The following is a 14,941-nucleotide window of genomic DNA, read 5'->3' as shown; positions in this document are numbered from 1 at the left end:
TGCAACCGTTTTGAGTAGCTATGCTTCATAAAAATAAAAGAACTGAATGTGCCTTCTGTATTCGAGGGTGAATATATTGAGTGTTCAAATGTTCCTGATATCTCTTTGTGTGTTACAAAGAGTGATGTGCCAGTGAGGCCACCCAACAAAATCCAAAATGCATGATCACATTTGACTAATTACTGGACTACCAAGTGCTGGACTACCAAGTGCTGGACTACCAAGTGCTGGACTACCAAGTGCTGTCCAAGAATAGAGTGAGCCTCGGATGTGGAGGGATGGATGTGAATGGTTGGCAAGAGGCCGATCCATTAAAACAAAATGAAATAGAAATGAATGAATAAAAACCACAGCATAATATAAAATAAAAATGCTGAATCTGTAACACGCGAAGAAGTGACCTCTCTCTCTTTAATCAGACCTCTCTTTCACAATGCTTTCTGGAACAATCATTTGTTTGTATGTGTCCTAATCGCTCTTTACCTGCTCTGAGAAGTCGTTCCCATCGATGTCGTCGCTGTTGGAGTGTCCCCCTGGACTCTGGACGTCTATCCCATGACTCTCCAGGATTGTGGCTTCTTGGAGAAAGAGGATGGATTATTAGATTTACGATGAGTCACCGAGTAGCTGAATCTATATGAAAAAATAGGATCTAAGATTTAATTTAAAAAAATTAATAAATGGCACATTTGAATTATCAGCCCTGATATTCCTCTGTCTAAAGTGGTCACTATGTGTATATTGACCCGGTAAGTCAGCTGTAACTATTGTAACAATATTGGGATCAGCATGTTGCAATTGAGAGTGCATGAAAACCAGTTTTAATAAATAGCTACTCAGAAACAGCTGAAAGTTAAAAGAGGTAATGGATAGTAAGCTAAAAGTAATGGATACATGTTTGAAATAGTTAGCTAAAGTAATGGATAAATGTTTGAAATAAGTTAGCTAAAAGTCATGGATAAATGTTTGAAATAGTTAGCTAAAAGTCATGGATAAATGTTTGAAATAGTTAGCTGAAAGTCATGGATAAATGGTTGAAATAGTTAGCTAAAAGTCATGGATAAATGCTTAAAATAGTTAGCTAAAAGTCATGGATAAATGTTTGAAATAGTTAGCTAAAAGTAATGGATACATGTTTGAAATAGTTAGCTAAAAGTCATGGATAAATGTTTGAAATAGTTAGCTAAAGTAATGGATAAATGTTTGAAATAGTTAGCTAAAAGTCATGGATAAATGTTTGAAATAGTTAGCTAAAGTAATGGATAAATGTTTGAAATAGTTAGCTAAAAGTCATGGATAAATGCTTAAAATAGCTAAAAGTCATGGATAAATGTTTGAAATAGTTTAAAGTAATGTATAAATGGTTAAAATAGTTAGTTTAAAGCTATGGATACAAAGTTAAAATAGTTAGCTAAAGGTCAGGGATAGATGTCTAAAAACGTGAGCTGGGAATCATAAACGGTTGAAGTAGTTAGCTGAAAGTCATGGATAAATCATTACAAGAGTTAACTAAAAGTAATGAATACATTATTCAAATAGTTGGCTAAAAGTCCTGGATAAATGTTTGAAATAGTTAGCTAAAGTAATGGATAAATGTTTGAAATAGTTAGCTAAAAGTCATGGATAAATGTTTGAAATAGTTAGCTGAAAGTCATGGATAAATGGTTGAAATAGTTAGCTAAAAGTCATGGATAAATGCTTAAAATAGTTAGCTAAAAGTCATGGATAAATGTTTGAAATAGTTAGCTAAAAGTAATGGATACATGTTTGAAATAGTTAGCTAAAAGTCATGGATAAATGTTTGAAATAGTTAGCTAAAGTAATGGATAAATGTTTGAAATAGTTAGCTAAAAGTCATGGATAAATGTTTGAAATAGTTAGCTAAAGTAATGGATAAATGTTTGAAATAGTTAGCTAAAAGTCATGGATAAATGCTTAAAATAGCTAAAAGTCATGGATAAATGTTTGAAATAGTTTAAAGTAATGTATAAATGGTTAAAATAGTTAGTTTAAAGCTATGGATACAAAGTTAAAATAGTTAGCTAAAGGTCAGGGATAGATGTCTAAAAACGTGAGCTGGGAATCATAAACGGTTGAAGTAGTTAGCTGAAAGTCATGGATAAATCATTACAAGAGTTAACTAAAAGTAATGAATACATTATTCAAATAGTTGGCTAAAAGTCCTGGATAAATGTTTGAAATAGTTAGCTAAAGTAATGGATAAATGTTTGAAATAGTTAGCTAAAAGTCATGGATAAATGGTTGAAATAGTTAGCTAAAGTAATGGATAAATGTTTGAAATAGTTAGCTAAAAGTCATGGATAAATGCTTAAAATAGCTACAAGTCATGGATAAATGCTTAAAAGTCAGGGATAAATGCTTAAAATAGCTAAAAGTCATGGATAAATGTTTGAAATAGTTAGCTAAAAGTCATGGATAAATCATTACAAGAGTTAACTAAAAGTAATGAATACATTATTCAAATAGTTGGCTAAAAGTCCTAGATAAATGGTTGAAAAGTCAAACTTCTGCTACTCTGAACATCTTGTTAGAGGATGACAAGCAAACATTTACATTTAAACTGACATTTGTTTCAAGAATAGCTACTTTTATAAAGTTAACAGTGATAAACAACATCCATTTGAGAAATGCCAGCTCATCTTTTGGACTGTAGCGGTTGGGACCCACTGCTGTCGAGGTATGTGAATTAACAGACTTTAGCCAAATGATACTGAATCTCTTCGGTGGCTTCGGTTCTAGTCCCTCGGTAAATGTGGGAGGATTATTTATTTTCTCGGTTCACAGCAGTTATGAGGATGCTTTGACAGAAGTCCTTCCACATATTAGGTGACCGATTAACAATTATTGAGATAATACTAATTAATTAATTAATTAATTAATTAATTAATGATGAGCCATTGCATATGCATATAAAAATGCATAAACAAATATTATAATTGCTGTTAATAAACATGAAATAGTCGTTGAACACAAAGGGATGTAATCGAATGTGCAGTGCAATCACATTTGTGGTCCCTCCCCAAAGCCACATTACCAATGTTGGCACGTCTCTTGATCTCTTTGCGACGGTTGGCGAACCAGTTGTAAACTTTCAGGGAGGTTACCCTCTCCAGATCAGACAGCTTCTTCCCTGAAACAAATCACATAATCCATTCACTTGGACCGCTCTCACCTTTCACAATGATGCCTTTTTAAATTTGAAAAATAGGTTTTTGTGAGTCTGTTACAGCCCTTTTTATCCATCTGCTGGAGCAGCTCATCATGAGTGCTCATTGTTAGAATGTGTTGAAAAGAAGTCACTTTTTGTTACATCACATAAAGAGCACAGATGTTTATGAAAAATTCAGCCCAAGAAACTTTAGATCCAAAGTGCCCTGATCACAAGAGCACCAGCAAATAATCACATCCTGTTTTTGCTAAATTGTTACAGATACATTTTAGACTTAATTAATCGATTCTGCTTTGTAACACATATAAAGATGTCGACGATGCATGTAGATACGGGAATCTCCATGGTAATATTTACATTATATATGGGAATATTTGCCACCAGCAACTGAAGCCATTATCCATCACAAACGGCAAACCCCTTTTTAATTGAATTGCTCTGACAATCCCTGGTTTCTGTAGTTTACCTGGCTTCTGAATGACAGCATTGCAGGCGTTTGCTATCTCCTCCCGTTTGGCCTCATCTGGGTACTGGTTGTCGTTGAAGTAGCTAAAAATAGAACATGAAATTAATTTCACTACACAAGGACGACGTCGACACACTGGAGTTATGCATGCGGTATAACCAATATTAAGGCTGTAGGACAAGAGTCCCGGGCTCATTGTGCAAGACGTTTTCTTCTTGTGGGCGACTGTGGCTCAGTGGAGAGCAGGGTCGTCCTTCAATCAGAGGATCGGTGGTTCGATCCCCGGCTAGCAAGACACTGAACCCCAAATGTCTACCGGTGTATGAATGTGTGTGAATGTCAGTTCCTGCTGATGTGCAGGTGGAACCTTAGCTCCTCCCATCAGTGTATGAATGTTAGTTCCTGCTGATGTGCAGGTGGATCCTTAGCTCCTCCCATCAGTGTATGAATGTTAGTTACTGCTGATGTGCAGGTGGAACCTTAGCTCCTCCCATCAGTGTGTGAATGTCAGTTCCTGCTGATGTGCAGGTGGAACCTTAGCTCCTCCCATCAGTGTGTGAATGTTAGTTACTGCTGATGGACAGGTGGAACCTTAGCTCCTCCCATCAGTGTGTGAATGTCAGTTCCTGCTGATGTGCAGGTGGAACCGTCGCTCCTCCCACCAGGGTGTGAATGATGTCATGTAGTGTTAAAGCTCTTTGAGTGGTCGGAAGACTAGAAAAGCGCAGAGGCAATGTTTCCTCAACTCCAAGTGGAAATAAGTCACTTGTGATCTTCACTTCCATTTATCTTCTTTCTTCCCCTCTCACCTCTCCATCACTGCCAGGCACTCTTTTCTCCAAGTGAAGCGACTTCCACGACGCAGCCGAAAGGTCCCGGGGGCAGTGGTGATGGGGGGCGGGGTTTGCCTCCACTCCATTTCCTCTAGAGGCAATGGGGCTGGCCGCATGTTCAGCGTGGCACCTGGAAGCAGCAGCACATTACATATAAAGACGGTGCAGGAAGAGTCAGCAGGAAGTCTAAAAACAAAATGTATTAATAATGTGGGCAGTGGCAGATAAAGCGAGCGCCAGACAATAGCCAGAAAGCCCACCTCTCCACGAAAGTGCATGCAAGAATACACGTCGCCTTCTGCAAATCTCATAATACATTCTGATTAGAAACGCGACTGAATAGTGCTGACGAGGACTGCGCTGCCTCGTCTGAAATGACGACAACAGCAGAAAAGAAAAGCACACAGAAGATTTGATTTGCAGTAAAACATTTTCTAAAAACTCATTAAACAAGCCCGTAACAGCTTAGATGTATATCGCGGGCTCGGTATCATAACCTCATTGTGAGCACGGCCTAACTGGGTCGCCCGGCAACAGTGCGGGTTATTGAGCGCTGCGTGGACGGGACGTCACGTTTTCTCTGCAGCAGTGATGGAGGCCCGTCTCCGCCTGGACAGAAATAGCACCGAGCACTTTCCACTGTCGGCGTTGGCGGGGCTCCACCGAGGAACATGAAGCGGAGGGCGAGCCGATGCCAGCATGGGGCCTGCTGTTTTTGCTGTTAATTATTTGCAGTGAAAGGTGGATGTGCGAGACAACGCTCATCTTTTGACTGTCTTTTCTCCACAAAGCAAAACTACCACAAGCTAACTCTGGTGCTTCGTTGTGTTCCTGAACACAACGTTAGAGGGGAAACTGGCTCACTGATTAATGCAGCAAGATGGACAAATGATAGACGATAAAACAACAGTAAGCGGAACGCACTGTTGTGCTCCAGTTTCCTTCCTGATCCGGTGTCAGCAGCATCATAACACTCGATTAGGTCTGTCCCTTAACTTTCTTCAAGGAACTTGATCAGTTTACTCAATCTCTCTATAATAAAAATACATTTAAAAAGGCAGCCATTTAAAAGAAAAGGGTTAATAGCAATTTAAAGTTTTGGTTTAACAGAATAAAATGTAATCTAGGTTTACAGTAAAAACTCAAAACTAAACTGAAGTTTACAGAGAGGTTTAAATCTAATCTTTCATTTTAAGATAGTTCTAAAGTTTGGTGCAACATGATTGAAAGGTTTAAAAAAAAAAAAAAGGAACCTTGTTGGTGCAATCAAACTGTATATAAGAAGTGGACGTCGTCATGGTGATGTCACCCGTTGGTTTGTGGACTGATGTTGTGAAGCTGTGATTTCAGCGTTACCATCTTGATGAACGGAGGTTACTTTATTTGGAATGCGGAGGAGTGACTTAGAGACTCTGTACAGATCTGCCTAAATCGCCCTAAAGCATCCCCTGCTTTATGGTCTGTTTGACTCTAAATTACCATCATTTACTAAATGAACATCACGCTGTATTGAAGAAGACGTGAGACTAGAGGTTGAGACCATAAACTCATGTTTACTGAGGGAATACATCAAGAGAGAAGTATTTTCTCAGACTTCTATACAAGTCGCCCCCTGATAGCATCAGAAAAAAGGTTTGATGGGCTCTAGGTTGCCTCCTGGGTGCAACTCAGCCTAAAGGCTAACACTAAATTAAAATCAGTAGAATCAAGTGCACTCAAAAAGTACACTAAAATTCAGCTCCTCCAAACTGCTGTTACAACATCATCTTCCTTCATCTCCACCAGCCTCCGATTCACATCCCACTTCCAGACTGTATGAGGAGGCAGAGGATCATTGACATCACACAGAGCACATGACGCCATCTACTCATCTCACTGAGAAGTGCTGTCAGCTGAGTGTTTTCCTACTGTGCCTCCCTCTCTTTGCAACCCCCCCCCCCGGCTCCTGCTGCGATTAGTGAGGCAAACTCCTCTGCCAGTTTAAGACCCAACTTTAAAACTCAAAGTATTCAGAGTAACTATGAAACTATTGTCCTATGGCCTTGCCGAATGCCGTGCGTGCTTCTTCGTCCTCTCGCCTACAAGCAGCTGCAGACTCGGCCCTACCTGGTGTGGTCTTCTCCAGCGTGTACCAGCGGTAGAAGGCCCTCTTCTTCTGCTCGCTCAGGTCGGAGCCGTGCTGCAGCAGCCAATGGGAGATCCTGCTCTGGCTGATGCCTGGAAAGCAGCCAGACATCCAATTACAACAGAGTGTTTTGCGTCGAGCTCCGGCACAATGTGTGGACAACCCTCGGAAGGATTCAAGAAATACTAAAGGGGGATATGCTTTCATTATAAAGAAAACAAACTTCACTTTCTTCGTCTGAATTTCAATCTTTGCATTGTGAAATAGTCATCGAACAAACTCAGAAGCAGTCATGTAAAACAGATTACGTCTCACATCTTGTTAAATGCAAACCATATTTATGGACTCTTATGTCACACTTATGTACATAGTGCTAATCCTCATTGACATTTTGGCCTCAGAAAAGGAACGAATTGCAACTATGGCTCATAACTGCCATATCTGGATTCTGTTTATGTGAAAGCCCCTGAACGTTGGCATAACAATCAATCAAATACTGTATTTGTAGCTGGAAGTATTGGAACACGAATACTTTGGGGGACTGCCTGGGGCCCTAAAACCATCCAGTTTCGCACTTTTTATTTCCATTTTCATGTGTTTCACATATTCATAAGGTCTGATCAAATTCTAAAATGTTGGAAAGACCCAGCTGTAGACTATAGGGGCACATGTTCTCACTGTTCTGTAAAGGAAGACCCCCGTCTGATCTTCTTTGTATTGCACGGCATGTCAAATAACAAACAAATGTAAACAATGGACAAAATGACAGGAAACCCTTCAAATGAACAGCCGGGTTTCGATGTGTGTCGGTGCTGCTACTAACCAGTAACTTGTGCCACCACGGCCTGAGAGATCCTCCTGTTCCCCAGGAACGCCTTGATCTCCTCTTTCACCAAGCTGCTGTCCCTCCTGCAGACACACACACAGCAACAGCACTGAGCTCAGCGTCAGCAGCCAAATCTGAAGAGCCAGGCTGGGATTATGCACAGGGAGACACAAAGTACATTGGTGAAGACCGACAGACATCTAGAAGATACGTGCTGCAGAACAACGTCCTGACGGCTTCTTTATGCTTTTATTTCCTCACTATTAACATGGATTTACACAGTCAGTTGTGTACATCATGTGTTGCTGATGCCATACCCATTCACAAAAATCATAATAATCAAATATCACCAAGTGTATCGATATTAATACGATGGAGGGTTCGCTGTGTTGGATGCATCGATACCAACTCGAATATGTGTATCGTGACAATGGGGATGATCTATTCAATTCACCGTTGAATTGTAAAATGTATTATGTTGAACACTAACAATTCAGTACATGTATAACTGTGTATTTATTTGTGTCATTTTGTTTTAAAGGTTAGTAAAGTAATGTTTACAGTCCACATAAAGGAGCCCAGTCTCTCCCAGTGAGGCATACAGCGTATTGATTAAACACTGGGGTCAGATGGGTGTATCCCTAGTTGGTGATTTTCACAAAATATTTACACAATGAGACTTTTGTTAGGAAATGACAACACTTATACCACATTACAATATTATGTAATCCACATGTCTAGGGCTGTCCTCGACCAAAGAAATTCATTGACGAACATTTCTTTTGGCAACTAATCGAGGAGTTGATTTCATTAACAGATCTGGAAAACTCTTTACAAAGCATCCTTTTAAATGTTTGACAGATGTTCTCATTAAGTTTCTGTTCAAGTCATCCAGCATGAAAAAAACATTAAAAAAAGAACAAATCCAACAATGACGTCTTCTATCACAATATCAATATACTAAAGTTCTATTACCAAGCATTAGTTTGGTATATTATACAATAATCTTCAGTGGGTGCCCCGATGTGTTTCTGAAATGGGAATGCGTCACGACTCCTTGACATCCCGTCAATATCCTCCACACCGACCTCTTGCGGCGCAGCTAAAATTAGAGCTAAAAAAACACTGCTTGTATCGACACCCGATGAATCAATGGAGCACAAGCTGCTGTACAAGACTGTGGAGGAGGAGTGGGTAGTGCAGGGGGGAGGAGGAGAGGAGAGGGAGGGGATGTTGTCCGAGGCCAACTCAAAAGGCCGAACCCAGCAGAGAGAGACAGAAATCTGAAGGGCACGGTGGGATGGTAGACGAGCACAAACTGCATGTCACAGCCCTGCCAGGCGGGGCACTGGAGTGTTCTCCAGGTGGAGGGGACGGGGGCTTTCTGACCGCCACTTAACTCCAAACGCATGATGTATCGCAGTGACCGAGCAACCGGGGCCGCAAGCGCAGTGGTGAGGACAGAGGATGCCTATTCTTACTCAGACTGCTCAGACGGGGCAGCTGGAAGGCAGCAGGAGGGCTGAGCGGAGGAGAGTGTCATCAACACTGACACGGTCACAATAATGATGTGATGCCCAATTCATCCTTTCCTCAATTTGGAACCATAAACTGTATACAAGAAGTGGACGTAGTCACTGACTTCCATTGGTTGGTGCACTATGATTTTGAAGCCTCGAAATGACGAGATTGAGACCATAAACTTATGTTTACAATGTTTACTGAGGGAATAAATCAAGATAGAAGTAGAGTAATTTATATAGACTTCTATACAACCAGAGGAGTCGCCCCCTGGTGGTCAGGAAAGAGAATGTAGCTTTAACACATGAAGCATATACTTCTATACAACCAGAGGAGTCACCCCCTGGTGGTCAGGAAAGAGAATGCAGCTAGTCGCCCCCTGGTGGTCAGGAGAGAGAATGCAGTTTTAACACATGAAGCATAGACTTCTATACAACCAGAGTCACCGCCCCCTGGTCAGTATAGAGAATTCAGCTTTATCACATGAAGTGTAGACTTCTATACAACCAGAGGAGTCACTTCAGCATTGTCTTTACTCTTCAGCCCCGGAAGTTGCCGCCTGTTTGGAACGTGAGTGAAGTTTCCTTCACACCTAATATTATTTGATGTTACTGATGTGAGGCTTTACTATTGTAAAGGCGTCTCTTCTTTCCGTCTTCTGAAAAGTCAGCTTGAACCCCTGGAGGCTTTCCCCCAACGTTTGCCAAACAATACTTTAATGCAATAAAACAATTACTCGAGATCTCAACAAGAACGCCTTTCATGCCCGTCTGTTATTGTGATAGCCCGTCACAGGATGTACACGTTTATGCAGCACACTGTACGAGACAAACGTAGTACTCCTCACGACTGCCATGTGATCCAGCACTCAAACAAAATGTCTGTGCAGACACTTCAACTTTTCCATTTCTTCTTGATTTGTTTGAACTATTATTTTACTGGTTCATGAACTAAGAAGTGAATAGGAAGTGAGTAAATGCTGCATTGTGCCTGTTGTGGTGTCTACGGCTCTGCAGATCTAGAAGAATGTCCCTGCACCATCAGGGCGACGTGGAGCCTTCAACAACAGTCACTGCTCAGCTTTTGTCATCTAGCAAAGAGACGAGTGCAAACGGTCTCCCACATTGTTGCACAGTACAACCACTGGACCACTATAGAGTTGCACCTTATCAGGTAACCCCTCTCCACCATGTTCCAGCTGCATTTGCATTGGAGCAACCAAACCACTGCTAACCCACCATGAGCTAGTTACTGTGTTCGGAGTTTGTTGTTCACTCAAAAGCTCCAGCACAGCAACAAAACGGCTGCGAGAAATGTTTTCTCAGCTTCTGTTTCCAAAGTCAAGAATAAACTCTGAACCTTAGCAAACATTTTAACAAAGAAAAATTGGGATCTGATCAAAAGCTCAGGAACTAAATTAACTTTGTGGTGAGATTGTTCTCTCAACTTCGGTTTCCAAAGTTAAGAATGAACTCTGAACCTCAGACTTTCTTTTCAAAACATGTACGATGCCGTAAACTTATTTGTCCTCGTGGGAACATTCGTCTTGAACCGGAACGCTGCACAGATGATACGCTACATCGTAGAGCTGCCTCCATAGCAGCAATATCAAAGAAACTCATACACAAAACAACATGCAATAAGCCCATCTCTCACACACAGACACAATGGAGCTTCAGAGGAGTTTCCAGTTGATGCCGTTTAGTTAACCCCCAAGATAAACCGTGCTGTCTTGCCTCATCGTTGCAGATATTCACGATCACGCCGACTCCAACCAAGTGGCCACCGTAATAAAAAATCAAAAACATCTGCAAGAAACACATGTTAGCTACGTCGCTCTAGTAAGATGACCCCAATCTTTGACGAGATTGTGTTATTTAGTTGGACTAACTCACTTCCCCTGCATTACCACTGACCTCATCAGCTCCTCCACCTTGTCGTCAATGTCCAGGTCCTCCTCTGTAGCCTCAAACCCAAATGCTCGTGCTGCCGCCGCGCTGTTCACCGGGTATCTGGGCGGAGACAGCTTCCCGTTGGGCGTGGCGGCCAGGCTGTCCCGGCCATTCTGCGACAGAGCAACCAGTGAGACCGGCGAGGGCAGGATGGCGGACGGCGGCGGAGGGCCTGGAGGCGGGGAGGTGTCATAGCTGTTACTATGGGACGGCGAGAGCCCGCCTCTGCTGACAAACTGCGTCTGTGTGGCGGTGGAGATTTTGGTTGTGGTGGTGGAGGAGGCAGCCGCCGCCGATTGGTCAACGGCGACGCCCTCGCCTCCATTGCACGTCACAGAGGAGGAAGAGGTGGTGGTAGTGGCGGCGGTGGTGTTTGCTGAGGCAGTGTTGCTATTGTTGGCATTCGAGGCAGAGTTGTTGGTGCAGCCGTTTGCCCCGCCTACTCCGTAGCAGGACGAGGAAGAGGAGGAAGAAGAGGTGCGGCGGCCAAACTTGTCGCCGTGCTCCCGGTCCAGCCGGTCCAGAGTGTCGAGCGCGTGGAGGATCTCCTGCTTGCTCATGCCGCTGCGACGCAGCCGCTGCAGCAGATCTATCTGCTCGATGGTGAAGCGCGGCTCCTCGCTGAACTCAGACATCCTGCTGCTGGATGAGAGACAAGACAGACAGGTTGTGAGACAGGGGAGACAAAGGAGGGAGGGGGGGAGGAAACAGGAAATGCAGGGGGAAGTTGAGGACAGCAAGTAAGTGAAGAAGAGAAATTAATAGAGATGGAGAAAAAGGAGGAAAGTCCCGCAGAAATGAGACGGATGAAGGGATGGCGGAGGCAACAAGAGGATTAAGTGGGAAATGAGTGAATAAGGAACGCAGTCACAGAAAAAAGGATGGGAAGAGGAGGGAAGCAGAGAGAGGTAGTGGAGGAGAGTCAGAGGGGGGGAAGTAGAAAGAGAGGGATGGTGAAAACTGCAAGAAGAAAATAAAGAGACAGCAAATAAGAAAAGGACGACAGGAGCGGGAGATAAGAGTGTGAAAGAAAGAAAGAGGGAGGGAGGGGCCGGGCATAAAAATCTGCTATTTTTGGGAACCAGCAGGCAACGTGCGCAGAGTCACCTTGACAGCTGATGCTATCTTAACATTTTGACTGCCATTCTTTAAGAGCTACAACGTGTCCCCAGCTCGGCGTGCCACCCACGCTTTGTGTTTTTCATAAGCAATTTGCACCGCTCAAAATCAATGCGACTGGATCAAGACTGCGGCAGATTTTTCCATCTCCGGTGCCAGCCCCGACCTGTGCTGATATGATAAACGGTTTAAAAGGGGCAGTTCTTTCTTCTTCCCGCTCTACATCTGTGTTAGTCGTGTGTACTATTTTGAAGTTATTGTGAATGGAACCAATATAACAGTGGTGAATATAATAAGCCTTTAAAAAAGGTCTGGAAAAGAACAATCGGCCACATTTCAGTTTCACAGGGGAAAGTCACTCGAGTGGGCACTGAAATACATTACTTCTGTACCACAGGGTGGCTGAGCAGCACCGGAGAACATTAATAGTTTCTCGAGCGTTTCAAAGGCAAGGCTCTCAAAACGTGTCCTATCCCTGGGAGGGAGGTGACAACTGTCACACTGCTTACTTCAGCCCGAGCATGCAAGTGAGCCAGTTGCCTTGGAGGTTTGGTATTCTTGTGCATACGTTGTGTTGGAATCATTAGCCATCCAGGGTCAAGCTGGTCCCTAAGTTAACTATTCCATTTGAAGTGACTGGTACACAGACACACACACTGGAGGTCAGATAACACACACGGGTGATGAGTGACCCGACTTCTCCTCTCTCATTAGGGGTGCGGGCCTGTCTTTGACAGACGCCAACATGACGGATCTGATCAGCACCGGGATTAACAGCAAACAACTTCTACAACTTTTCAAAGCTCAAATTTTGTATTTTTTAAAATAAATCACAGATAACAGCCGACAAATCACGCTGGCTTTTGCATCACGCAAAAAAAACACAATTATTTCTTACCTAAATACAGGGCGCGTGCACGCTGCATCCGATCCTCCCCGTGTAAAGCTAACTCGTTTCTTTGGCCGTTTTGGTAATCGTCCCAACATTGACCACAGCTCGTGTCCCGCTTCCCCGTCCATGTGGTTTTGTTTTGCTCGGCCCCGCAGCCGGAGCGCCGGGTGATGCCAGCGCTTTCACGCCCTTTGCCCGAGAGCTAGCGTTAGCAAACGGGTCTCCGGCAGACGGGCAGTGCCCAGCGCAGCGTTACACGACCCGGTGTCGCCAGTTAACAGGGCCGCCTGTTAAACCGTAACACCGGGCATCGCGAGGACGGCGAGCGACGTGACATCTGCTATTACGGTAGCGCTCGCGCTGTGGAGCGATTAGCATAACATGCTAGCCGTACCTGCCAGCGCCGACACTAGCTGACGTTAGCCGCCGCCGCCGCTTGCTAGCGGGCGTTTGATATTAATAACATCACTTTCACTGTTGTACTTCTCAAGCACTCGACTTACCTCGGTTCAAATCGTCCACTGAACCATTTAACTTTGACAACTTGAGCAAAGACCCGCGCGTCTTTTACTGCAGTCGAGCAATACGCGGTGTGATTACGGTGCCCCGTCCGACCCCTTTCCAAGGATTTATAATCAGAAGCGAATTATGTGCCTCTCCGCTTTGTCTGTCTGACAACAGCCATATTGACAACTAACACCTCCGAGTAGCTCCGAGGGAACTGTAGTTCATCTCTCACGGAGGGCCTCTGCCATGCGGCGGCGTCCTTTACACTAAAAACTACAAGTCCCCGAAACCAGGGCGAGACGGGAGCTGACGGCTCCTGATCTACAGTTGTCACGCAGGGCGATGCCGTTTTTAATGTGACCACAGCGTCGGCTCCCTCCGCCCCCAGACCCGAGCACCCAGCCCCCCAGCACCCAGCCCCCCAGCACCCAGCCCCCAGACCCGAGCACCCAGCCCCCAGCCCTTCAGCACCCAGCCCCCAGACCCGAGCACCCAGCCCCAGCAGAACCCCGCTGCTGCTGTGGCTGGGTGGTACCACCTCAGCAGCCAGACACAAGGGACATGAGAACATGTGTTCAGGCATTTCACAAATATGTACCTGGAGTTTGGAAACAGAATAGTGGTGGCCCTATTTAAAATCAAGAAGGACATTTTTAAAAATGGAAAATATTCTTCATTAAATTGGTGGTATTGGGGTTTTTTTACATTAAGATTTTGGGTTTTTTTTCTGTAAAATTAGCCTACAGAAAGTGTAAAAAAGGATTGACCAACATAGTCACACATTCTCTCATTATATATATATATATATATTTTTTTACATTACATGTCATTTAGCTGACGCTTTTATCCAAAGCGACTTACAATAAGTGCATTAAACCATGAGTCCAAACTCAGAACAACAAGAATCAAGCAAGTACAATTTCTTCAATAACGTTAAACTACAGAGTACTATCCGTACGTGCCATTTAAGTGCTGCTAAAGTGCTAAACAACAAAGTGCTATCGGTAAGGGACATTTAAGTGCTACTAGAGTGCTACTACGGCGCTACCTTCTCTATTCAAGGTATAGTCGAAAAAGATGTGTTTTTAGTTTGTAGAGACTTTCTGCTTTCCTGATGTCAATGAGGAGCTTGTTCCACCAATGAGGAGCCAGGACAGCAAACAGTTGTTATTTTGTTGAGTGTTTAGCTCGAAGTGAAGGAGCTACAAGCCGATTGGCAGAAGCCGAGCTAAGTGAACGAGGTGGGGTGTACGGTTTGACCATGTCCTGGATGTAGACCGGACCCGATCTGTTCGCAGCACGGTACGCAAGTACCAATGTTTTGAAGCGGATGCGGGCGGCCACCGGTAACCAGTGAAGGTCGCGGAGGAGCGGAGTAGTGTGGGTAAATTTCGGAAGGTTGAAGACCAGTCGAGCTGCTGCATTCTGGATGAGCTGTAGAGGTCGAATGGCATTAGCAGGTAGACCTGCCAGGAGGGAGTTGCAATAGTCTAACCGTGAGATGACCAGA

General features: G+C 43.7%; 1 protein-coding gene across 3 annotated transcripts in view; it reads right to left on the bottom strand.

Annotated features, from left to right (window-relative positions):
- Positions 1-13,691, bottom strand: part of hmbox1b (homeobox containing 1 b) — a 16,446-nt gene extending 2,755 nt beyond the window's left edge. Inside the window, exons 1-8 of one of the 3 annotated variants that reach the window (XM_034527903.1) lie at positions 13,428-13,691; positions 10,878-11,552; positions 7,438-7,523; positions 6,596-6,706; positions 4,466-4,619; positions 3,657-3,739; positions 3,056-3,151; positions 484-578 (exon numbers count right to left, since the gene is read on the bottom strand). In XM_034527903.1, the coding sequence (XP_034383794.1) occupies positions 484-578; positions 3,056-3,151; positions 3,657-3,739; positions 4,466-4,619; positions 6,596-6,706; positions 7,438-7,523; positions 10,878-11,548 (1,296 nt within the window). In that variant the 5' untranslated portion in view covers positions 11,549-11,552; positions 13,428-13,691. Of the gene's footprint in view, positions 1-483; positions 579-3,055; positions 3,152-3,656; positions 3,740-4,465; positions 4,620-6,595; positions 6,707-7,437; positions 7,524-10,877; positions 11,556-13,427 lie in introns of all 3 variants that reach the window. The other 2 variants (XM_034527902.1, XM_034527904.1) reach the window with 2 other exon arrangements.
- Between the last annotated feature and the right edge of the window lie 1,250 nt (positions 13,692-14,941).

The sequence above is a fragment of the Cyclopterus lumpus genome, chromosome 24 (genome assembly GCF_009769545.1).
Source record: "Cyclopterus lumpus isolate fCycLum1 chromosome 24, fCycLum1.pri, whole genome shotgun sequence".
Classification (NCBI taxonomy): domain Eukaryota; kingdom Metazoa; phylum Chordata; class Actinopteri; order Perciformes; family Cyclopteridae; genus Cyclopterus; species Cyclopterus lumpus.
Note: the sequence above shows the minus strand (reverse complement) of the source record. Positions and strands in the feature narration are given on the sequence as shown.